General features: G+C 48.7%; 6 protein-coding genes across 6 annotated transcripts; 3 read left to right on the top strand and 3 right to left on the bottom strand.

Moving 5' to 3' along the window:
- The first annotated feature begins 583 nt into the window (after nucleotides 1-583).
- On the top strand, nucleotides 584-2,481 carry F4807DRAFT_445433 (SUR7/PalI family-domain-containing protein). The gene has a single exon (XM_047999735.1). The coding sequence runs from the start codon at nucleotides 1,220-1,222 to the stop codon at nucleotides 1,967-1,969; it is 750 nt and encodes a 249-aa protein (XP_047849401.1). The 5' UTR covers nucleotides 584-1,219; the 3' UTR covers nucleotides 1,970-2,481.
- Nucleotides 2,482-3,555: 1,074 nt separating this feature from the next.
- On the bottom strand, nucleotides 3,556-5,989 carry F4807DRAFT_315139 (kinase-like protein). Its single transcript, XM_047995113.1, has 2 exons — nucleotides 4,323-5,989; nucleotides 3,556-4,261 (listed from the first exon to the last, which is right to left on the bottom strand). Exons 1-2 carry the CDS (start codon nucleotides 5,880-5,882, stop codon nucleotides 3,860-3,862), a joined length of 1,962 nt encoding a protein of 653 aa, XP_047849400.1. The 5' UTR covers nucleotides 5,883-5,989; the 3' UTR covers nucleotides 3,556-3,859.
- A 3,609-nt stretch (nucleotides 5,990-9,598) lies between these two features.
- Nucleotides 9,599-12,418, top strand: F4807DRAFT_445427 (auxin efflux carrier). The gene is made up of 2 exons (XM_047999734.1): nucleotides 9,599-10,469; nucleotides 10,529-12,418. The coding sequence occupies exons 1-2, from the start codon at nucleotides 10,187-10,189 to the stop codon at nucleotides 11,911-11,913; spliced, it is 1,668 nt and encodes a 555-aa protein (XP_047849399.1). The 5' UTR covers nucleotides 9,599-10,186; the 3' UTR covers nucleotides 11,914-12,418.
- A 356-nt stretch (nucleotides 12,419-12,774) lies between these two features.
- On the top strand, nucleotides 12,775-14,991 carry F4807DRAFT_445426 (NAD-dependent deacetylase sirtuin-2). Its single transcript, XM_047999733.1, has 2 exons — nucleotides 12,775-13,248; nucleotides 13,360-14,991. The coding sequence occupies exons 1-2, from the start codon at nucleotides 13,095-13,097 to the stop codon at nucleotides 14,502-14,504; spliced, it is 1,299 nt and encodes a 432-aa protein (XP_047849398.1). The 5' UTR covers nucleotides 12,775-13,094; the 3' UTR covers nucleotides 14,505-14,991.
- A 151-nt stretch (nucleotides 14,992-15,142) lies between these two features.
- Nucleotides 15,143-18,595, bottom strand: F4807DRAFT_445423 (uncharacterized protein). The gene is made up of 2 exons (XM_047999732.1): nucleotides 17,833-18,595; nucleotides 15,143-17,781 (listed from the first exon to the last, which is right to left on the bottom strand). The coding sequence occupies exons 1-2, from the start codon at nucleotides 17,877-17,879 to the stop codon at nucleotides 15,843-15,845; spliced, it is 1,986 nt and encodes a 661-aa protein (XP_047849397.1). The 5' UTR covers nucleotides 17,880-18,595; the 3' UTR covers nucleotides 15,143-15,842.
- Nucleotides 18,596-20,161: 1,566 nt separating this feature from the next.
- F4807DRAFT_445420 (DUF914-domain-containing protein) lies at nucleotides 20,162-22,083 on the bottom strand. Its single transcript, XM_047999731.1, has one exon. It carries the CDS (start codon nucleotides 21,957-21,959, stop codon nucleotides 20,643-20,645), a length of 1,317 nt encoding a protein of 438 aa, XP_047849396.1. The 5' UTR covers nucleotides 21,960-22,083; the 3' UTR covers nucleotides 20,162-20,642.
- Nucleotides 22,084-22,156: the final 73 nt, after the last annotated feature.

Here is a 22,156-nt window from a genome sequence, read left to right as displayed (position 1 = left end):
AAAACTTCGGATATCGCGGGTTACATTTCTCAACATTGTCGCTACCGGCTAAGCCTCATAAAGGTGACGAAGACTTGGCATCATGGTGATCACTAAATGGCATCACGACATTATGTTTTTCTCTTTCTTTGAAGACGCTATGCGGATGACGTATGGATAGTGTGGCTTTTGTGATTAAATTCTATGTAGGTGCAGTAGGTGCAAGTTGGCGTTGGTAAGCGTTGGTAGGCGCGCATAGTAATGCAAATAGTAATAGTATGTCCAGCAACACACTAATGCACTTAGTTCCGAACCTCCAATGGATTTAACCCTGAATTAATTCTACGTCGTATCGAACCTGAAATAATAGGAAGCTGCGAAAGGTTTTCCTTGGGAAAGAAGTCTTCGGAAGCAGCCAGTTTATGAGAAGGAAACCACCTAGAAACTACCTAGGTACGGTACTATGCGGCACTATTCAGGCTAATTGGCAGGTCTAGTCCTGTTCTGGTAACGAGCTATTCCAATAGCTTCGTCAGTGTCGTCATTCTGCCCCACCAGGCGCATGCTCGTGCCCACTTTTGACGACGTCTTTCGATAATGAACAGCAAACTCTAAAGAAGGGCTTCACTTTTTTCCCTTCCATTATATTGAAAACCTAGGTACGACTAATTCCTTCTCCATCTTCTAATTTCTTCCTATACACATCCGGATCGAAACCTCATTTTTGAGAATAATACATAGCTCACTTATCTAATCCATATTTCACTCAACCTCTTTGTCCATTTTTATACTGTACGGCTGGTTGATAAGAATTTGGTAGCCTAACATCAACCCGACCCGGCTTTGATCCCGCCATCCGGATTCGTATCTAAGACATCTTAATCTAAGAGACTGTTGTCTTGGCCCTAGCGTTTGGGAACAAAACAGCCTCCTGTTAAAAAAAGTGTGTTGCCGGAGTTCGCATCCCTAGCTACGATTTATTGCACGGTTTCCCCTGTCGAAAAAAAGCCAATCGCCCGCCAAAAACAGATTCCATCCCTTCAAAGCCAAAAAGTTTCCCGCTGTCCGAATTTCTAAATTTTTCGACAGCTGGGTTTCCTTTCGGACGTTTCAGACGATCAAACTTTCCCGACTCCCGAGAATATATCTGGAATAAAACCAAGGTCCCCCAGCCCCAGCTCTGCGCAACCTCGCACAAGGCTCTGGTCCTGACCGGCCACCGAAAAAAACCCCCGCAAAAATGGCGCGGCCTAACACCTACCTCGCGCCCCTCTCCCTCATCTTCCTCGCCGGCTCTCTGGTCATGCTGTTCTTCGTGATCCTCTCCGCGGTGACAAACACGTCGCCCCTGAAGGACACGTTCTTCCTCAGAGCCGACACATCCGGCATCACCGGAGCGCGGTCAGTCACGCAGTGGGCGTACTTCTACATCTGCGGCGACGGCAACACGGATTGCGGCCGCGCGACGCCCGCTGCACCTTTGGGATGGGCTTGGTCGGGCGACCCGTCTAGTGCGCCGGCCTCGGTCGTCGGATCCCACGGCGGCCACACTACTAGCTTCTATTTCTACTACATGTGGCGGTTCGGCTGGGTCTTCTACCTGATCGCGCTTGTGTTCTCGGTCCTGGCCTTTTTCGCCGGTTTCGTCGCATGCTGTGGACGTCTGGGCTCCGCCATCGCAGGAATCGTTGCGCTGACCGCCCTGTTCTTCCACACTATCGCCGTCTCCATGATGACGGCCGTCTTCGTCAAGTTGCGCAATGCGTTTATGGCCGACGGCCGCGACGCGAGTCTAGGCCGGTACGCATTTGGATTCAGCTGGGGTAGTTGGACCGCGCTGCTCATCGCCACGATACTGTTCTGCGTCGGCATCCGAGGTGGAGGCGATGGTACTTATAGTGGTGGCCGCCGATGGGGACGCCAGAGGAGCGTGCGGAGTCGACGAAGTTACGATATGAACGGTCGACGGGTGAAGGACGACTACTCTTGAGCTCGGCCTCATCACGAGAATTGCGAGTGAGGAGAGAACTGCGGAAAATAGCAGCTGGTCCCGTCGCGAGTACGAGAAGGAATACGAGATTGCGATTTTTTTCCAACTTTAAAAAGATCGACGATACGAAAAAACGGCAGGCCGAGGGATCTGCGTGGTCCTTAGTCTATGCTAATGCTTATAGCTATGCTTGCTCGGAGTAATGGATAATGACGATATTAATTCACGAACGGCGGATACTTAATGCCCTACCGCAAGCCCAAATGAGGAGGAGAAATGCAAGGAGACATGATGAGAAGAGAAGAGAAGAGAAGTGTGGACGTGACATGTTGGATTGTGGATAACTAACTATAATAATGGAAACTTTTGTGATACCAAACTTTGTAATCTACAACCAGCTAGCTATACTACGGCCTACTCGATCGTTATGGTAGATCAGTTAGTATGGGCCTGGACCTGGGCATCTTTTGGGTTCTTGCGATGGAGCAATATACGAAGAGATGCTATCCGCATTTGAGAGGGCTTTGCTTTTCTGCTTGATGAAGTGCCTAGAATTGTGACTTGATGTGATGTGTATAAATATGGTCATTTCCTCCTGAGTGGGTAGGTACCTAGTGAACTACAGAGCTGAAAGTTGGGGAGCTGCGGACAGACGTGCCTTATATGATCCAGGATCATCGACCTTCCAGAAAATATGACGGTCAATATATGTCTACCTAGGTAGGTAATACACCTATCTTTAATCAGGACGGCGCTTCTCTCTCTGAACCTCGAATTAAAGCTTTTCATCCCATTTAGCTTCTCGGTGTGCTAGATCACTTATGTCATCTAGCCCCTTTAGACACGTAGGTACGACACCCTATATCGTAGTATACCATTGCGCCTTTACGTCTATTCTACCGCATCATCGTATCGTATCGTATCACTACATCACATACGCACGACTTTCGAAGCTTAACCTGACTTAGCCCGGCTTATTAATATACTCATTCCCGACAGCAAGGTATGACTTCAGTTCAATTCAACTACTACTTCTTCAGTCTTGTCATCCATGCAGCTGTCCCCATCATTCGCTCGTCTGCTCAGCTTTAAATATGCATTACTCTTAGCTCCTCTCCTCGTTCACCCACTTCCAGTCTTAATCTTCATTCTCGTCGTCATTCTTTCTTCCACCAAGCCGCAACAACAGAATCTCTTTCGACAATCTGACCCTGCCAAACTGAGCGAATCCCCTTACACTCCCTACTTCCATACATTCCCCATCCCGTTCCTATTCCTATGATGTCCCTTGTCTCTCCCGAAACTCCGAGTGGAATGTGAATTCCCATCTTATCTCTCTTCCGACCCATTTCGGTTCTTCAAAGTCACCACATCCTCCCCGTCGAACTTCTCCTTCATTCATATATAAGACGAAAGCCACCTTCCCTCTTTCCATCCGAGCGATGCTAGAAGAAAAAAAAAACCAAAAAACAATGGTACAATGGTCGATTTGTCGATGATGAAAACGAAGAGTCCTCTTGACATTTTAGTATTGTCACACGCGGATTTCCTCCGTATTTTCGTCTCTCCCGTCCGCCATCCGTCCTTATCCCGAATACGTGTACAGGGACGCCTCCTAATCGCCCGAATGCCGTTTTAATAAATCCCGATTAGAAGCACCCCATTTTGCGCAAATGGAAGGAAAATTGTGAAATGTTGAGACAAAGTGCTGCCACCCTCCTGGCCTGCTATGTGTCGAATGAAGTATGTGTGCGCCAAGCAATGCTATGTTCTCGAAGTGGTAGTAGTGAGAGAGGATCGTGGAGAACCTGCTCCACCAAGTTGTAGAAATTTTCCCTCTCTTTGGTAGTCCTTGTCTAAAGAGTATTATCGGAAAGGTTCCTCCCATTTCTATTTTCCAATTCGCGGGCTAGCCAGCGGGCTCACGGCATCCAAAGGGGCATGGTGGAGCGCTGGCTGTCCTTCCGTCTCTCCGTACTGCCCATTTTCCTTCTTCTCGAGGACGTCCTTTACCCATGTCGAAACCTCCAGGTCTTCCGTGCTTGAGTGACTGAGATCCAACTTCCCAGCCGCGCCAGCAACCGCTTCCGCGCTGGCTTCGTTCTCTGCGGCCTCCTCGTCTTCCTCCGTGATAGTCTCCGGCTTCGTTAGGTTCTTAAGCCATTCTGAAGCTAGCAGGGCTTGATACGTTGGCCGTAATTTAGGTACCTTGTTGAGGCACCCATGCACGAATGTGCGTGCAGCTTCGGAGTACTTATCCGGTAAATCGGGCGGATCTCCTTCGACGATAGCCTATATATAATGATTAGTCAACCTGATTAAGAGTAGGGAATGAACCGTGCCATCCACTTACGCTGAGTTGACTGAATATTGTCGAGGACACCTCTGGAGGATAGGGGTATTTTCCCATACCGCACTCGATGATTGTCAGACCCAAGCTCCATATATCACTCTGGACGCTGTAAGTGCCATCTCCTGCGCCAGCCTGCATGAAAGCTCCACCCGAAATTCGTTCAGGGGCCATGTAACTCTGGCATCCGATGTTGGTCTTGGCAATACTTGCTACAAGATTGCCGCTCACGCCAAAATCGCAAATCTTGACCTGGCCTCGAGTATTTATAAGAATATTAGTGGGCTTGACGTCGCGATGAATGATATTGTGTTTGTCCTTCAATTCCTTAAGGCCCATCACGGTACAATACGTGATCTTGCGGAGCACTTCCTCCGGAATACCCCCGGAATAGAGCTTGTCGATCGAGCCACCATCCATGTATTCAAGACACATATACACCGCACTCTCTTGGAAGAAAGCTCCGTAGAACTCGATAATGTACGGAGATGCGCATTCGTGCAAGATTACCAATTCCTTCAAGATTGTTGTCAATTTTGCTTCGTCTAGTTCCAGGCGAATTTCTTTCATAGCCATGACCGTCCCAGTGTTAGAGCCAGTCTTGGTTTCGGCATCCACCTGGTCTTGCGGAACCGTCGGCAGATTCGCTAAAGATGCCGCTTTGAATCCGGAAAGACCCGGACCGAAACGTGGGAATCGTGGCTTCGTATGTCTCACCTTATAGACGGTGCCATAGTTACCTTTACCTAGTTCATCTAGCTTCTCCACCTCGTCGAGCGATATCCTGAAGACGGACCCATCCGAGAAATCCACTCCCTTGTTTGTGATGATCGCCTTGCCTCTAAATGTCAGGTACCCTTTTTCAGAATCGATGTACTCCTCGAACTGCTTCATTTGTGACATATTATGAGCATTCCCGTTCTGGGTGGGTAACATTTGGGGACTTCCACCAGAAACGCCAGATCCGGGCATAGGAGGCGGAGCTCCTCCGCCCATGTCCCCAAGTTTCAGCCCAAACCGTCGCTTGTTTGCCAAACCACCAACTCCAGGAGGCAATGAGGGTACTGAGGGGGCCGATTTGGGAAATGAAGGAGCACCAGGCCTCTGGGGGGCTCCGGGCATCTGAAGATGCCTAGGCAAACCACCCATGACCGAACCACTTGCTGAAGGCCCTGAAGGTGGAGTACCTTGTGGTGAAGCTAGGGCAGAGCTTCCTTGACGGGAGAGGTGGAAGGCTCGCATCTTGGCGTTAATGTCTTCAGGAAGACGGCCGCTAGACATATGTGCACCTGTAGCAGGAGGACGTCTAGCATTAGACAAGACTCCAATATGTGTAGATGAGGCAGTCATTGGGTGACCCGGGTTTTGCGGATCAGACACGGAACGTAAGGATGGCATTCTTCTAGGCTGTTCGGAAGGGCTTTCGCCTGGCGTATCGATCGGTGTCGTGGCTTCCGAGGAATCGACGGAACCGGGCGATACGGGGGTACCTAGGACATCCCTATCTATCAGCTCATCTGGTGTCGCAGGCACCGAGTCCGGGTCGTGGTGTTCGCCAGCCATGGTAGAGGTTCTGGCGTATAAAAAGGAGAGTTCTAGGAATGCGCTTCTACTATCATCACCGACCAGTAGCTAGTATCGAGGCTTTGTTTCCTTCGTTGGATGAATAGAGATCGATATGATGGTATGGATTGTAGTAATTTGGACTAGACAGGGCAGGTTGGTGGTTGGCGGGAAAGGAATAATACAACAAGCGATAAAGTTAAACCGTTGATTTATGGAGTATTGCCTCGGCGACTTGGTGGCCAGTAAAGAATATCGGGATGTCCTTGCGAAGGAGAGATGGAAATTTTTCTTGCAGGTGGAAAAGTGGCAAAAAGCGCAGTACCGATTCGTCGGCACGGGAGGTTCTGAGTCGTCTACAGTCTACAGGATGGTGATTTTATTTGATTAGCGATTTATGGTTCTTAACGGAGGAGTCGGAGCCCGAGCTTGACTCTTTTCAGGTACTTTGAGTACTTTGAGGTGTTATTGGGTTCCTTGGGTTCCATCTATCGCGAACAAGCCGCTAGGATCTTGCCTGACAACCCAGACGGTCCAGACAACCTTATGAGGTAACCAATGTAGGGCTGCACGAACCTTGTCAAATTCGAGACACTAGCTTGAGCTGCCCAATTGTGATATTCATTCAGCTGGCAGTTTCTCGGCAGGTCGATACAGGTCGATAGTACGTTAGAGAACGAGGAGTAGTATGTAATATGTGGTACGGATGTATGTAGTATGGGAAGAATGGTAGTATAGTCGTATTGAAGTTCCAAGGTTTCGTTGGGGACGAATGTGACAGCGGATGTAAGCGGCACCACTGTGTAATTACCAAGGAGAGAAGAAACTGACGATTGTTAAGATGTGGAACCTCTTTTTAGACGTGTCTCCTCTTCCTTGGGCCTTTCGAAAGTTTCAGAAGTTTTTGGAGCTCAGTCTAGTAACGTGAACGGGGTGCGATCGACCTTGGATTGCTAGAATCGCTTTTGGTAACTTTTGTTGGAGAGGAATGATTTAATGATTTGGGGGGAACAAATTGGGGGACGTCAATGGTGGTAGTGGTGGTAGTATCCGTAGATTTTAGTGGATAGATTCAATGAATTGGGTGGCAGCTACGATGGCCTGGATGGGTTGACTGACTATGACTGACTTTGACTGGGTTGGGTGGGATGTGCCCCGCGTTTCTATCCCTTCCACCTTCTCTCAAAATGCTGAGACTTGCTGAGCCTCTGGGTGTACGGTACAGAAGGTACAGGCAATTTGGGAATCTCACGTGGTCCTAGCTTAAAGCTTTTTTTTTGTGCTGGCCCAATCAACGGGTTCTGATAGGTTCTGATAGGTTCTGATAATTAGTACGAAACAATAATTGCAGATCATCAAAGATCGAATTCTTGTCAACTCGATCTTTCTCTTTCCTTATTCCTGCTTAGTAAATTTGACAATCCGTACCGCCCATATTGTCATACTACCTATACTACCCACGCTAGATCATTTCCAGCAATTTGGAAGACCGATCATAACATCCCTAGTAGTTTCAAGTTATTTAGATATGTCAATTATATCTTACTAGCTGACTGGGTAGGTAGGTGGTATGTATGTAGACACCTGCTACTCAGTGACGAACATTTGAAGGAGAAATATTTGCGTCACTTATATGGGGCCCGCTGAAAAGAATCATATAGTCAACAATAAGAGGATGATCGCTCTAGATGCACATGTGGCTACTATGTATGTAGGTAAGGAAAACTTGAAAAGAACGTGAAGCTTCGATGAGGTCAACAATGGGCTGTTATGGCTGTATGACTCCATATGGTTGGAGAATTTGCTGCCATACAGCCAGACCCTGAAGTGGGGGAACATCACAATTATCACGAGCCGACTTGAATATGCACCTGGGTGATGATTTTGGTATGCTGCAATACATCACACACCACATAACCCAATGCCAACACTGACAACAATCGGTGATCTTTCCCCTTAAATGCTTCACCACCCCGCAAATGATGCTGTCAAAGTCGTACCATAGATAGACTGCATGGAATATACTCTGGAATTCCAAGGCAGAGAGAGCCACTCCGTCTGTTCCATAAGCAAGGTACAAAGATTTCCCCATACTTCTCTCACGATAAAAGGAAGCATAGAGAACTCAACCAAGTTTGTACTTCGTGCCAACGTGTCTCACCATCGCCCCTTGGAAGCTCCTTGCCAAATATTTGAGTTGTTTGAATTGTTGAACCACACCAGCGCCCAGACGCTTACAAAGTGGTAAGAATGGCAGTTGAGTGGCTCAGAATAAAGCTTGGAAGCAGGTTGGGTTCTTAGCGCCCTCCGTCAAGCCACAGATGTTACGTATGCCCATTCGATAGGCAACTGATAAGATCAAATAACGTCATCGCCACCGTTGCGACATCGTCATCACTTTTTTTTCAACCCAATTGGAATCACCTTTTATCTTTCTGCCTACAACTCAGAGATATCCAATTATTCGGGACAACCTTGGAAGTCGTGCTGTTTTTACCTTAGGCTCAACCTATCGGTGAGGACGTTATATAAATCCTGCCTGCGGAGCCTTCGGTCTGCTCGGGCAATTGCTTGGTTGACTCCAGTAGTACCGGACAAGTCCACGTACTTAGGCAGGCCTTTGCCCGATGTCATTCGACCTTGGCTGCATCGCGTAATTTGCATGGCCTCGTCAGCTCTCACGGCTCGAAGCATCGACTCGATAACACCGCAGCTTTATGTCACGGCTCGGCTCATATAGCCTATCGATTGATTGTTCAGTTAATCTTGCGAAGTTGTGAGAGAGGTATGACTATTAAATTAGATCTGCAATTATATTCCGAGAGGGAATGTCGAAACGGCAAGTTATAGCCAAGCATGCGTATTATCGAACAAACAAACATCGTCAGGTTCTTTGCATGGAGTCTGCAAAGTTCAAGAATTGTCTCGGTGGAGCAGATGCGACTTTAGCACGAATTAAACTGAGTAAGTGTAATGAGCCAAGAGTTTTTATCCGCGCACGTTGACGGCTTGAGCGAGTTGAGTGGTATCGTGAGAAACCGTAGAGGGATTATTCCGCAGCTATGCATTCGCATTACCCTAGCTGCCCTGGATAGTTGCGAGTTAATCACATCATTATAACAGAAAACATATCATATATACATACATACGGGCGAACGTGCGTACATATGTATGTAGATGTACGTGACAAAGGTCAAGCAGTACATCTGCATATGTACGTCTCTCAAGAAGTCAAGATGTCCGTCAGAGTTGCCAAATACGTATTATCGTGTAGATTGATAAGATTAATGCCAATCCATGGATGCTGGGTTTTGTACGAAGTATGTAATCCAGCAAATACCGAAATGGAGGCGTCATAGTGTAGCAATTTTAATGTTGTTCTGATTGAAACGAATTAAACCTGAACGATTGAGGTCTCCGACATGGCGGTACGTGGTACGTACACTACTGCACAATGTGCACTAATTGAGCATCATTGATCGGACTACGGGGTTATCTTTCGCCCCCACTTGGCGCTCGCACCTGTTGCGACCGTATGCGACAAAGGAAGCCTGAAGATTCGTTTTAGCGGCATTAATCGGCCAATAGGTTTGGAGGATGAACCTAAATAGGTATCCACCTGTAGCGGACCTGCAGGTTCTCGCCTCAACTGCTGCGCTAGCCACACCAAAATTCGCGATCCAGAATCTAGAAATGGCTAGAGATCTCCAGGGTCGCAGGGCGGAATCCAAAAGCAGAATTACCCGGTGCGTCCAGAGCGCAAAGAGGCTCATCCTTTGATGCACTTCTCAACTGATCACTCCGTCTATCCCGTCTATTCTTTCCAATCTTTCCTAACTATTTTCTCAATCCTTAATCCTTACCTCTGGGCACGGCTGGGCAACAAGTCTCCCGTGTAGCCCGTGGCATTAATTCTTAAAAAGACTTTTTACTTTTGTTTTTTTCCACTTTTGTTTATTCTTTTACTCTTCCCCTTCCCTTCTCCCTTTTCCACTTTTACATTTTCGTTTCTTAAGGGATTGAGGGATTACGCACCGCGCCATATCCATATCCATTCTCCCTTCGTATTTCCGACGACCTCTCTTCGGTCCTCCCGGTCTTACTTTGACGACTCTGCAGCTGGTCTGAATAACGCTGGGATTTCTTGACGAAATCAAACGAAGATAATACCGTGCCTATCGTGCTATTGTGCCTTTAGACTAATCAAGGAATTCTTTCGGTCATACGATCGAGCAATTCTACCGCTAGCATCCGTCAACTGTAAGAGTCAACAACCAGGATATATACCATCTTATTCATCGAATATGTTGGAAAATATGGATTGGACGTCGACAAATCCAACTTCCTTTCGGGCCAATAATCCTGGAATGGACTGGGCGCCCGAACCGACAGCGTTCTCCATACTTAAGAAGCCTCACGATTCGCATCCTTCCATTGACCACTTAATATTATTGGTCTTCGAGGCCGTACTGGAAGTCGTCTGTGTTAGCTTACCTGGATATATCATCGCAAGGCTAGGACATTTCGATGCCGACAAGCAGAAGTTCTTGGCGAATCTAAATGTTATGCTGTTTACGCCATGCCTAAGTACGTATATTCTTATGATTATGCCTATTCTACCACGTTCTCCGCTAACGGGCAACTAGTCTTCACGAAATTGGCGTCGCAACTTAATGCCGACAAGTTGATCGATCTTGCAGTGATACCTTTCATATTCGTCATACAGACCGCCGTGTCGTATGTGGTATCCGTCGGTGTATCCAAGGCATTCCGGTTTGGCAAACGTCCGGCAAACTTCGTAACGGCGATGGGTGTGTTTGGAAACTCCAACTCGTTACCTATCTCATTGGTTATCTCACTATCGCAAACTTTGAAGGGACTCCATTGGGATAGGATACCGGGCGATAATGATGACGAAGTGGCCGCACGCGGCATCTTGTACCTCTTAATCTTCCAGCAGCTTGGACAATTGGTTAGGTGGAGCTGGGGATATCACGTCTTGTTGGCGCCTAAGAGTCGATACGAGGAGTACCAGAATGAAACAATCGAGGAAGGAAGGTATCGGGATAATCTCTCCCAAGAGGCCTTGATACCAGGTTTAGATGGAAATGTCACGGCGGAAAACGACTCGGCAAGCTCGGACGAATCAGATGCATACGAACCGGCCGGTAGAACTCCAGTAGCTGGCACGTCGGTAGCTGGCACGTCGATAGCATCGCCCGACGACTCGGACGACGATGCAAGTACACGGAGACGCTTTGGGAAGAAGCAAGGCAACGGTGCCAACGGCGTCAGCGGACAGTATGTAACGGCCGGGCCCGGCGATATCATGGCATTCCCCCGTATGCACGATATAAACGATCCGGATATTCCGAGCGGAGTCCAAGGTTATTACGTTCGCGCAAAGCTTGGTATTAAGAGGGCCGCTGCATCCACCGAACAGCATGTCATCGAATTCTTCAAGCGTACGTTCCAGCGTTTACCTCGCCCAATTCAGACTGCCTTGACCGGGATGTGGAGAGGATGGTTACGCGTGTATAACTTCCTGTGGGAGTTCATGAACCCGCCGCTATGGGCTATGCTTTGCGCTATCGTTGTAGCTTCGGTGCCAGATCTACAGCGACTTTTCTTCCAGGAGGGAACGTTTGTCAACAACAGTGTGACCAGGGCCGTATCGCAAAGCGGTGGTGTCGCGGTGCCTCTCATTCTCGTGGTGTTAGGTGCTAACCTAGCCCGGAACACGCAAAACCACACTACTAGAGATCCGGAGGAGGAGCAAATCGGGAAGAAACTTCTCGTGGCCTCGCTCATCAGTCGTATGCTGCTCCCTACCCTCATCATGGCCCCCGTTCTAGCACTTTTCGCCAAATATGTCCCGGTTAGCATCCTTGACGATCCGATATTCGTTATCGTCTGTTTTCTCCTCACGGGTGCGCCGAGTGCTTTACAATTGGCACAAATCTGTCAGATCAACGAAGTGTACGAAGGAGTCATGTCTAAGATCTTGTTCCAGAGCTATGTCATCTGGTAAGTTGTTTATTATCCGTTACGCTGTCTGAATTAATACTAATCGCTTCTAGGATCCTTCCTTCGACGCTGGTGCTTGTCATGATGGCACTCGAAACGGTTGAATGGGCTAGATAATGTGCGGAGTGATCGAAACTTGACTCACGCTTGTATTTGTACGAAATTATGTGCGAAGTGCGAAGTGCGAACAAAAGGGGTATCGTTACGAAAAACTTGATAAAACATAAATAAGCACTGGGGCAAGGAAGGGTACGAAAGCCAAGGTGTTAGCAATTTGCCTCTATTAGAGAGAGCATGCACTCCATGGCCCAGCAGAACGGGATTGGCTCTAATGCGGCAGCGCCGGTGTCTAATGCGGTGACGAGCCACTTAGTGGAAACCACGATGCCAGCAACGAGGACCGTTCTGTATACTACCTGGTTTATTGATAGGTTCATGGAATAGTTAACTCGGTGAATTCCGAGTTAGTCCTATAGGAGTATATAATTTGAGCCACCTTCTCCATGAAACGCATCAAGCTTGAGCCGGTGTACGACATGCATGTGTGTATCGCGTATGTGTGTCTAGTGACCATGGAATATTCACGTTATGGGATTCATGGAACATGTGACGACAGTAATTCATGTGGTAGTACCCGACTCGTGCTGAGGTGATTCAGCATATGAGTTGCCCACGCCAAGGATGAGAGGCCGAAGTGTCAACGATGTCCGAGATATGCATGTATCGAAGTTACGCCCCGGACAGTGAATGCCCCGCGGCGTCATACGATTACTGAGGTAACACCAACGCACCAACCCCTCCATACGATGTCTCCAGGCTTCCGGCTTCGAGGCGACTTTTTGAACCTAAAATCTACCCACAAGTACGGATTGCGCTAGATTAGCGTGCTAAGGTCGGGTTACGCCGTTTTAATAATTATGAAAAGTGATGTAACCTGCATCTTACATCTCACATTTACTTTCTTACAATTTACAATTCGTTCTTTTTCCACCGTTCAACTTTTCTTCGACCAATCCTATATAATTCCGTGTAGAATTGATTCGATTTCGTGATTCCTTCTTCAAAATCGAAGTCGGCATCATATAGAAGTCTCATTCGATGCTCACATAACCATTCAATATAGGTCGTAAAAAGAAACCTCGTCACCAGAAGGGACGAAGCCCACGCCCGTGGTCAAGACGCAAGATGGGTCAAGAACAATCTAGCCTCATCGACCCGGACACTCCCCCGGACACTCTGTCCGAGCGCAGCCTGCATGCTGTCGCGCAACTTATCAAGAAGGGTGGCGCGAAGAAAATCGTGGTCATGACCGGCGCCGGTATCTCTACCGCAGCTGGAAGTAAGTTCCTTTTTTTTTTTTTTTTTTTTGCAATGCGAAATATGCTTGATGATATACATATTATCCTTTTACTACTCTTCTCTATATTTCATATCACTCACCATGGCACAGTCCCCGATTTTCGCTCCCCCAAGACGGGCCTGTACCACAATCTCTCCCGCTTCAATCTCCCACACCCTGAAGCCGTCTTTGAGATCGACTTCTTCCGTCGCAACCCGGCCCCCTTCTACCTACTAGCCAAGGAGCTCTATCCAGGTAATTTCAGCCCGACCATCTCGCACGTGTTCATCGCACTGCTGGCCAAGAAGGGTCTGCTCCGCATGCTCTTCACGCAGAACATCGACTGTCTGGAGCGCGCAGCCGGCGTGCCTGCCGATAAGATCGTGGAGGCCCACGGCAGCTTCGCCACCCAGCGATGCATCGACTGCCGCACCGAGTTCCCGGACCACATGATGCACGACTTCGTGAAGCGCGGCGAGGCCCCGCACTGCGTGCGCGAGGTGTGTAAGGGGCTCGTCAAGCCCGACATCGTCTTCTTCGGCGAGCAGTTGCCCGAGAAGTTCTACAACAACATCAACGTCACCGCCACCGCGGACCTCGTGCTCGTCATGGGAACGAGCCTGCTCGTGCACCCGTTCGCGGGCCTGCCGCGCAACGCACGCGAGCGCGTGCCCCGCGTACTCTTCAACCTCGAGCGCGTGGGCGACCTGGGCACGCGCGCGGACGACGTGCTAGTCCTAGGCGACTGCGACTCCGGGGTGCGCAAGCTGGCGGACGAACTGGGCTGGCGCGACGAGCTGGAGGCGCTCTGGCGCAAGATCGTAGGCGACAAGGAGGCGGACCGCCAGCTATCCAAGACGGCGAAGGAGGAGGCGATCAAGGACGAGCTGGACCAGCTCGTCGAAGACGTGGAGGATAAGTTGGCCATATCCGCAGGCACCGACGGCGACCGATCCGATGCTAACCTCCCCGAGCAGCAGGAAGAAGAAGATGAAGAAGAAGAGGTTCACGCGCGCGGATCGCAGGGCCATGAGGGTGTATCTAAGGAAGTACCTAAGGAAGCTGATGCGGAAAAGCTCGTGGATGACAGCGTACCGGTTTCATCGAAGGGTGCTGAGAAGGGCGAGGGAGAGGGCAAGGATGACGAAGAGGCGCTTACCTTCGAACCGCTGAAACCTACGACGGAGAAACCGGTCACGGCGGAGGGTGACGGCAAGGCGAAGGATCAGGGCGGAGGTGATAAACCGGCGCTTTGAACATGGTCTGGTCTTGTCTGGTCTGGTCTTTGCATACGAATCCGCCCGTGTACAATAAGCAGGGGTAGTGAAAAAAGGGGACGACAATGATGATGATGAAAGGGCGGATGGATATCTTGCAGTTTGCGGTTCAGTTCGGTTCAGATTGCGGTTGTACGGTTACGGTTACACGCTAGGCTAGGCGGCTCTATATAGGAAGTGGAGCCTAGGGTAAGGGCGATTGTACGTATAGCTTTCCGTGTACGCTTGAGAGAGGAATATATACCCATGAGCTTTTTTTCCTATGAGAATGGAGTGTTACTTGCTTGCTTGCTTGAGTGAGGGGAATAGGCAAGTTCTGGACTTGAGGAGTATGCGTAGTAGGTATATTTACTAAGTGCTCTTGCGTGACGTTTTTCCCAGTATACTCGGTAAAGGGGGTAGGTTATTTTTACGTATATGCCCCAGGAAGAAAAACCCGCTAGTTTATTCTGAGGGGAGCCTATAGCTGGCTGTACTAGGATTAGATAATTGCACGTCAAGATGGCTGATAATATCCCGCAAACATGGGATACCTACCTACCTAGTACCTATAGGTACCTATCGGAGGATATAAGGTGAAGTCCGGCGATTTTTTAACGACGTACCCTTGGAAGTATACCTTCAGGTATACAAATCAGTAATGCGCGCTTCACTCCCTATACAGCACAGAGCAATAGAAGACAAGCCAATCTAATCAGCACTCGAACGCGTGCGAGTGCTCATTAACAATATACACTAAAAAACCTAACCCTACGTGAACGTAGAACGAGCTTGCCTCAATAGATATGCGAACTATTTTTTCCCATGCCATCCCTCCAAAATACAATACAGTAAAACAATACAGCACAGAGACGTTCAGTGTTATAAAAAAGAAAACAGAAAATAGGAACCTGCCTCCCCTAACCAGGCGCCCAAGGCGCGGTTCTAAAGAAAAGAAAATTCATCCTCCGAAAATACACGCTGAAACGCTAGATATATGCAAGAAAAGATAATTCCGCCAATGCTCGAGAAATGCTGACAATGATGGTGGTACATGATGTACATGACAATGCTATGCTAATAAACCTAAACAGTCCCGATCCAAAACGCCCAATTTTCAAAAGCCTCGAAACAGCGAAGAGGGGGTATGTGGGTATCTCAGCTGCAAATGCGATGCTATATGGGGTGTCCTGACAAAGGGAAATGGGGTTTTTGAAAACGATGAAAAAAACGAATGCTGCCGTGATGCCCTAAAATCGATGTTGCCGCCGGTCCCGCTAGTAGCTGTACAGAACGCAAGAGTTTGGAAATGCAGGCTTTATGGATATGCAAAGGCGCCTAGATGAATCCTCCGCCGAAGTCATCTCCCACGATCGCCGGACTCCTGAGCCCGTGGCCTACATTCGCCGTTACCGTGTTCGCACGAGGTGGTATCGGTCCGCCCGACGGTGAGTTTTCGTAATCCCTAAATCCAGGCGACACGGGCACGGTTTCGGACCGCTTCGGTGGATTCCGCGGAAACCTGCCCGATGACGGCGTGTTGTCCCGTCGTAGCGGTGGCTGCTCAAGCGTAGGCGTCATAGGCCTGCTGAAATTGAAAGACCGAAACCCGAACGGCGATTCAGAACGTGCGACCACGCCTTGTGGCAGCACACGTGGCGGAGTTTCCAGCGGAGAGTCAGCTCTAACAAAGGGCGACTCGCCTCGGTAGGATAGCGCGCCATCGAACGAAGATTCCGTGGGAGAAGGCATGGGCCATTGGGAAGCGTCGGGCGTCGGGGCGTTGCGGTGTCCCATACACGGAGCTACGAGCTGGTCCTCAGCCTCATTATCATCCAGAGCAAATGTTGCGATATGCAGATTAGAACGAGCTCCTTTGAGCGGCGGCGGCGCGAGTTGGGCATCAATCGGCAGGAAACGTGGGCTAGCTAGAGGACCAGACTGGGGCAGCAGAGGGCTATCCGGGGAAGTCGGACGCGAGCTATCTTGGGATACCCTACGGGATTGGGGCTGGGACGAAGGTTGGATCACGTATTCATCCGCAGCGGGTCGGCGTACATTCTTGGTATTCGGCCTCCCAGGTCTTCCATGAGCACCAATAGCGCCCGGAGGCGGTCCGGATCTATCCCTCGTAGGTCTGCGTGAGTTCTCGCCGGTTGGCGTAAACGGTCGATGGTCCATCATATACGGGGCAGGCGGATATGTACCGGCACGGTCTGGCGTCCTCGGTCGAGGGTCGAGGTTCAACGGCGGGGGTCGCGCAAGCTGTCGTGTCTGAAATCCGGGCATTTCAGGTTCCATCGTTTCCGGCTCATCCATAAACGCTTTCTCAAGATCTTCCAACTTTATTTGCATACTCACTTTATGATGAGTCATGGAGGTCATGGTATCTCGCCTAGCCGCGACTGACCGAATAACCGGTTCACACCACATATGCATCGAGTTGTTCGTGGGCGTCTCCTCACTACCCCGCGGTGTTGATACGGGCGACGGGATGGACGCTGGTCCATAGGTTGGCATATCCCAGGCATTTTGTACTTCCTTGAGATTGGTGGTCACGTTTCTTTGGCTACCTCTGCTTGAGGGCCGGAACATATCATCCTTAAACACAGCCGGTCCACGGATTGGGCTATGCCTATCCATGTCTTTCACGGACTGGGGAGGAGATGGAGGCTTCCTTGGCGATTGACACATCTTCGGCGATTCAGCGGTCTGGTGGCTCGGCTTCTTTATCTGTAGGGGCATTGGGGCCTTTGGAGATCCGTCGCCTTCATGGATAGAAACATGGTCATTAGGAATATCCAGTTTGAGTCCGAACTGATCCAAAGGCGATCTTGGTGCAGACAACGCCGCCAACGTCGGGCCCCTAGTAGAATGCATATCGAGGGGGTTCATCCACGTTGGTTTCTGTTGCACAGGAGTAGCTGGTCGAGAAGGATTCCGCACAGGCACCGGCGGAACTGCTGCTAAATCTGAGGTTGAGGCATTGAACCGACTTGAGCCCAGGTTAGGATTCGACACCCATTGCCTGAGATTTGGGTGAATCGAATCCGTAAGTTCGGACATGCTCATCGCTGCAACACCGCCTTTAGATCCGTACGGTGAAGCTCCTGGCCGCGTAGCTGTGATCTTGCACGTGTGCGACGTGTCGGGACGAGAAACTGAGTAGACGGTCCCATCAGGCGCACGCTTCCCATCCTGTCTTCCCGTCACAGCATCTTGTTCGTGTTTTCGGCGCAGCTGAGTTGGTGAAGCATCTGCTTCATTGGCTAGCTTCCTGTGACACCGTTAATCGAAAATTTCACGTAATTTTAATTGTTCAGCTTACTTCTTTTTGTCGCCGCCACCGATCTTAAACCCGAAAAATGAGACCATATTGATCCTCCTCGAAAAGAAACATTAACCACTTTCCTCCTCCGGTAATGGTTGCCGTAAGCTCTAGCAGTTGGGGGCAACAGCGGAATTGAACACCGAGAAGAAGAAAAAAACAAAGAAAAATCCGACTTTCAATAATATTCAGAAATGATTTGCTCGGACCGCTGAAAGGGAACCGGGTCTGGCGACAGGATCGCGTCTAACAGCGGGGTTGAAACGAGGATGCTAGCAGTCCATGTCGATCGTAATAGGGACAAGGAGCAAGACGTCACGATATAATCGACGTTGTCAGTCAGGATGCCATGTACAATCCTTGAGGTCTTGGTAAATAAAATAAATTAGGAAGCAATTGGCTCCTATGCAAAAAGGAATCAAAACAAATTCAGGAATCGCATATACTAGTATGTAAGTATGTATGCGGAAAGAATTGGAGATGGTGTTTTTCCTTTTGGGAAGTGCTGCAACTATCACGCTCGCGTGCGTGCGTTGCGTGGTCGAGGTAGTATTCGAAATGCCAAGCCAGAGAGGGTTATTACTGATGATACCCAAGGTCTCTCTCGTCCCCGACGGTGAAGTTAGGCATGAATTAAGCTAATCGTGAGAAGTCGAAAAGAGTGTATAATGGCATTGATATATCACGACAATGGGAAATAGACATTATGCACGGCGGACAGAGGATGAATAATAAGAATAGTAAAGAGACACGCAGAGATGTGTGTAACGGTTGTAATGGTGATCGATCATTTAGAAGATGGGAATTGACGAGAGAGAGTTGAGACCCAAAGGGGAAGAACGGCTAACGGCCCCACTAAATTCAGGGGAAAGTACCTTAACCAGGGGGTCGATTACCCATGTTTAGGCTCTTGGCAGGGTGTCCCTTGCTCCTTGATGTGTCATCATTTTCCCCCTTTAGATTCTGCGCGCAGTCAGACAGTTTGTTTAGTGGACTTAGTGCACTTGGGAGCGTGTTCCAGCCTCGATAAAGTGGAAGCAACATCTTCGAGCCGCATAAATGCTTGATATGAGACGAAATCTTTTGGGCCATCCCCTCTGCCGACACGTGTAGGGACCCTGTATTATAACCCGGGCTCGTATCAAATCATATCATTTGGGTGGGTTGTTAAGTCTGTCGGTAACACCGGTTGCCCCTTTTGGTTCGCAGACTGCTGAATCTGGTAGAAAAGCTTGAATCGGATATGACGATGATTTCCTCACTCCGTACCCAATGGAAAGGGATAAAATTCCGCGTTATCGAATCCAATGTTGTATATATCTTGAAGACTTAAGGTCCCTTCCTTCCTCTGATTTAAACTTGGGCCGATATGTGATTGCTGTATGAAACATCATACAGGGATGCAGGTATTTGGCTCGGAGCCATCCGAAGCTATGTAAACACTAAAACAGTTCAATGCAACGTTTTAACCGACGCCAGCCATGCGAAACTGAGCCTTGAAGGTGCTAGTGTCTCTGCAACTCGCAAATAGCTCGTTTGTTTTGAAGCATTCGCGAACACACTACGAAGGGATATCAACCTCGGTGACTACGTATATCGATGTCTCAGCGGCAACGAGAACAATATGAAATATGTCGGTAACATAGGTACAATCCTGTAGCGCGGAATCTCGACATGTCAGATAATTGTCTTCGTACGGGAATGATATCGTTTCTTTAACTGCGGTCTTCATAATACGAGGACCCTTTGAGGAACAACCTCATTATGTCCCATCGATTCCCAGTCTTGAACCCGAATATGTAGGTAGGTGCAAACGGATATCCGTGTTCGGTTCGGTTTATAGGCGTTGCTATAGAACATTCTATGCTATTGTGGACCAGTGAAGGACACATGGTGTTGTGATAAAAGACCAAGGGCTACGTGGAAAACTTGATAATAGCCTATCGTCCTCGAACCTAGTCCTCTTTTATTACTCGAGGTTTTCCCTGGGTACAGTTTTACACTCAGTCAATTTTGAATAGATAGATCGTGACAGGAGGTACTTATAGCATGACTGCCAACCCTAAGGTATCCTGTTGACTTCGGCTTAATTAAGTTGAAAACAGTTTCGGAGCGGAATGAATACCAGAATAGTTTAATAGGTAAGCTTTATACACCTTATTGATTTGATTGACCGATATTGAACCACATGATTTACGTGAAATATGCCAGTCACTAACTCCCTAAAACTTCACATTAGCCCCTACAGCTTAAAAATCTGCTCAGTCTCATCAATTATCGACCCCTACGAAATCCTTGCGGTCATGATCGTGAAATTTGCACGATAATTCATACGCCTGGTCTGTATAACTACCTATATCAGGTGTTGCAACATAAAATTCGCCAAATGAGGGGATAATTCCTATAATTTTACAACGGGTTATATCAAGGAATAATCATCCTTAACTATAACTTGAATATATGAATACGCGATTAATATCTACGTAGGTACTTAGATGCTCGAATAGCAACATGATTTCGAAAAAGTTATGAAAAACTGGAAACGGGGGAAAGAGGGCTTCACAATCCAAGGTTCACATAAGTAAATATAATCCACGCAAGTCGTACAAACACACGATACATTATTCAGAATGTAGATATCAATAATACCCAATATATTTATCAGAGTTCATCTCAAGAAACTATTTCCATAGTTCCAATATCCGCGTTGCAAGGCGTAGGCAAGAAATCCCGCCCTCAGCCGTAGTATCCCAGATGCTTATCCTTGAATTCCTTAACGTCCCAGTATCTATAATAAATCCCAACCCTCCCTAAACCGTGTTGTTCCCCGTATCAGTACCTAGCCCCTGCTTCCGCGCCATATTCAACGCCTTCAATTTCGCCGTACCGAAGCCCGCGACGCCTTCTTCTTGGTTATCGCCGAGCCACGGCTTCTTGCTCTCGCCGAGGATACTTCCCGCCAGGAAGTATACCGCCAAGCCCACGATGATCAGCACGAAGGCGATCGGGTACAAGAAATGGATCGCGTAGCCGAAGACGTGAATGCCGATGATGGTCCCCCAGAAATTCGCCGTGAGTAGCGAGATATTGTAGAAAGCAGCCGACGCGATGCGCAGCAGAAACGGCACGACGGTGTAGAAGAAGGCAAGCACGAGCGTGTATCCGACTAGGTAACCTATGACCTCGCCATTCCAGGTCGCCTGCTGGAAGCTTGTGCGGTCGAAGATGGCGGCCTGGACGCCGTTGATGCACATACCGAACAGGCCCATGAAGGACAGGACCTCGTACATAGGACGTTTGCTGACGTACCACTCCTCGAACACGTTGGTAAGACCGTAGCACGTAGCGCCGAGAAGTGCAAAGAGATCGCCTTTCAGCATGTTCTCCCCGGTGCCGCCGTTGGTGCCTTGGATGTGGTCACTGGCGAGCAGGATGCCCATTCCACCGCAGCAGATGAGTATACCAAGAATTTGGAAAATCTTGTACCGCACACGTAGCAGGAGAAACGAGATAATAACGACGCACACGATGGCCCAGAAGTTAATTAGCTGCGCGGAAAGGATATTGGTGTAGCGGTAGGCCAGCACGGTGAAATAGTTGCCCTGAACATCGAGGAAACTGAGAATGAAGTATTTCCAACCGTCTACGAGTAGGATCTTGCCGTACTTCTTAGGTCCATAGGTAAATACAGTATAGGTAAGGTAGATGATTGACAACAGAATGTACATAAAGACGGTCTGAAAAGCCGGGATGGATGTGCCGTAGTTGGCTAGGAATGTCGTAAACGTGTTCGTGGCAGTGATGCAAAGCGAGAGCAGTTGGCCCATTAAGAGGACGATCCAGAAATCAGCAGTTGTGAGATATGAATACCAATGAACCTTCTTGGCTTCGATCTGCTGCAATCCATGAACGACTGCTTCGTTAGTAACGTGATCATTGCTAGCAGTCCCCTCGTTGCTGCTGCCACCCGTTACCACAACAGTGGTGGTAGGCTCAAACTGGCCAGGTTTTTGGTAGTCTGCCATTTCGAATTGCTCAACCTGGCTATATCCTTGACTTTGATGATTCCGTCCAAAGAAATCTCGAATTGTCTGAACGTAGGTGTCTGCGATTCCCGAAAGTCGCATACAATGCGATAGTCGAGACGGGTATCTTGTTAAAATAAAAAATGCGCCAACCAATTACGACTCTCCTTCAGAGTCGTTCGTATTATTGGGTGAGTTTGGGTATCCAAAAAGCGTGAAAACAAAATCTTCCTTATAAGTCTTTCTTTCCTCCCCTACTGCAAGCGCAAAGACTTCAAGTCGCCTGCAATTAGTGTTAC

This window comes from Annulohypoxylon truncatum (genome assembly GCF_022578515.1).
Source record: "Annulohypoxylon truncatum strain CBS 140777 unplaced genomic scaffold F4807scaffold_50, whole genome shotgun sequence".
Lineage (NCBI taxonomy): Eukaryota > Fungi > Ascomycota > Sordariomycetes > Xylariales > Hypoxylaceae > Annulohypoxylon > Annulohypoxylon truncatum.
The sequence above is the reverse complement of the archived record's forward strand: the minus strand, read 5'-3'. Positions and strand labels throughout refer to the sequence as shown.

What these genes read in the sequence shown, in the direction of transcription:
- F4807DRAFT_445433 (XM_047999735.1), top strand. Translation starts at nt 1,220, where the DNA reads ATGGCGCGGCCTAACACCTACCTCGCGCCCCTCTCCCTCATCTTCCTC.
- F4807DRAFT_315139 (XM_047995113.1), bottom strand. Translation starts at nt 5,882, where the DNA reads ATGGCTGGCGAACACCACGACCCGGACTCGGTGCCTGCGACACCAGAT. An exon ending in CAATATTCAGTCAACTCAGC is followed by an intron (nt 4,262 to 4,322) that starts GTAAGTGGATGG and finishes CATTATATATAG; the next exon opens with GCTATCGTCGAAGGAGATCC.
- F4807DRAFT_445427 (XM_047999734.1), top strand. Translation starts at nt 10,187, where the DNA reads ATGTTGGAAAATATGGATTGGACGTCGACAAATCCAACTTCCTTTCGG. An exon ending in GCTGTTTACGCCATGCCTAA is followed by an intron (nt 10,470 to 10,528) that starts GTACGTATATTC and finishes ACGGGCAACTAG; the next exon opens with TCTTCACGAAATTGGCGTCG.
- F4807DRAFT_445426 (XM_047999733.1), top strand. Translation starts at nt 13,095, where the DNA reads ATGGGTCAAGAACAATCTAGCCTCATCGACCCGGACACTCCCCCGGAC. An exon ending in TATCTCTACCGCAGCTGGAA is followed by an intron (nt 13,249 to 13,359) that starts GTAAGTTCCTTT and finishes ACCATGGCACAG; the next exon opens with TCCCCGATTTTCGCTCCCCC.
- F4807DRAFT_445423 (XM_047999732.1), bottom strand. Translation starts at nt 17,879, where the DNA reads ATGGTCTCATTTTTCGGGTTTAAGATCGGTGGCGGCGACAAAAAGAA. An exon ending in GGTGGCGGCGACAAAAAGAA is followed by an intron (nt 17,782 to 17,832) that starts GTAAGCTGAACA and finishes ACGGTGTCACAG; the next exon opens with GAAGCTAGCCAATGAAGCAG.
- F4807DRAFT_445420 (XM_047999731.1), bottom strand. Translation starts at nt 21,959, where the DNA reads ATGCGACTTTCGGGAATCGCAGACACCTACGTTCAGACAATTCGAGAT.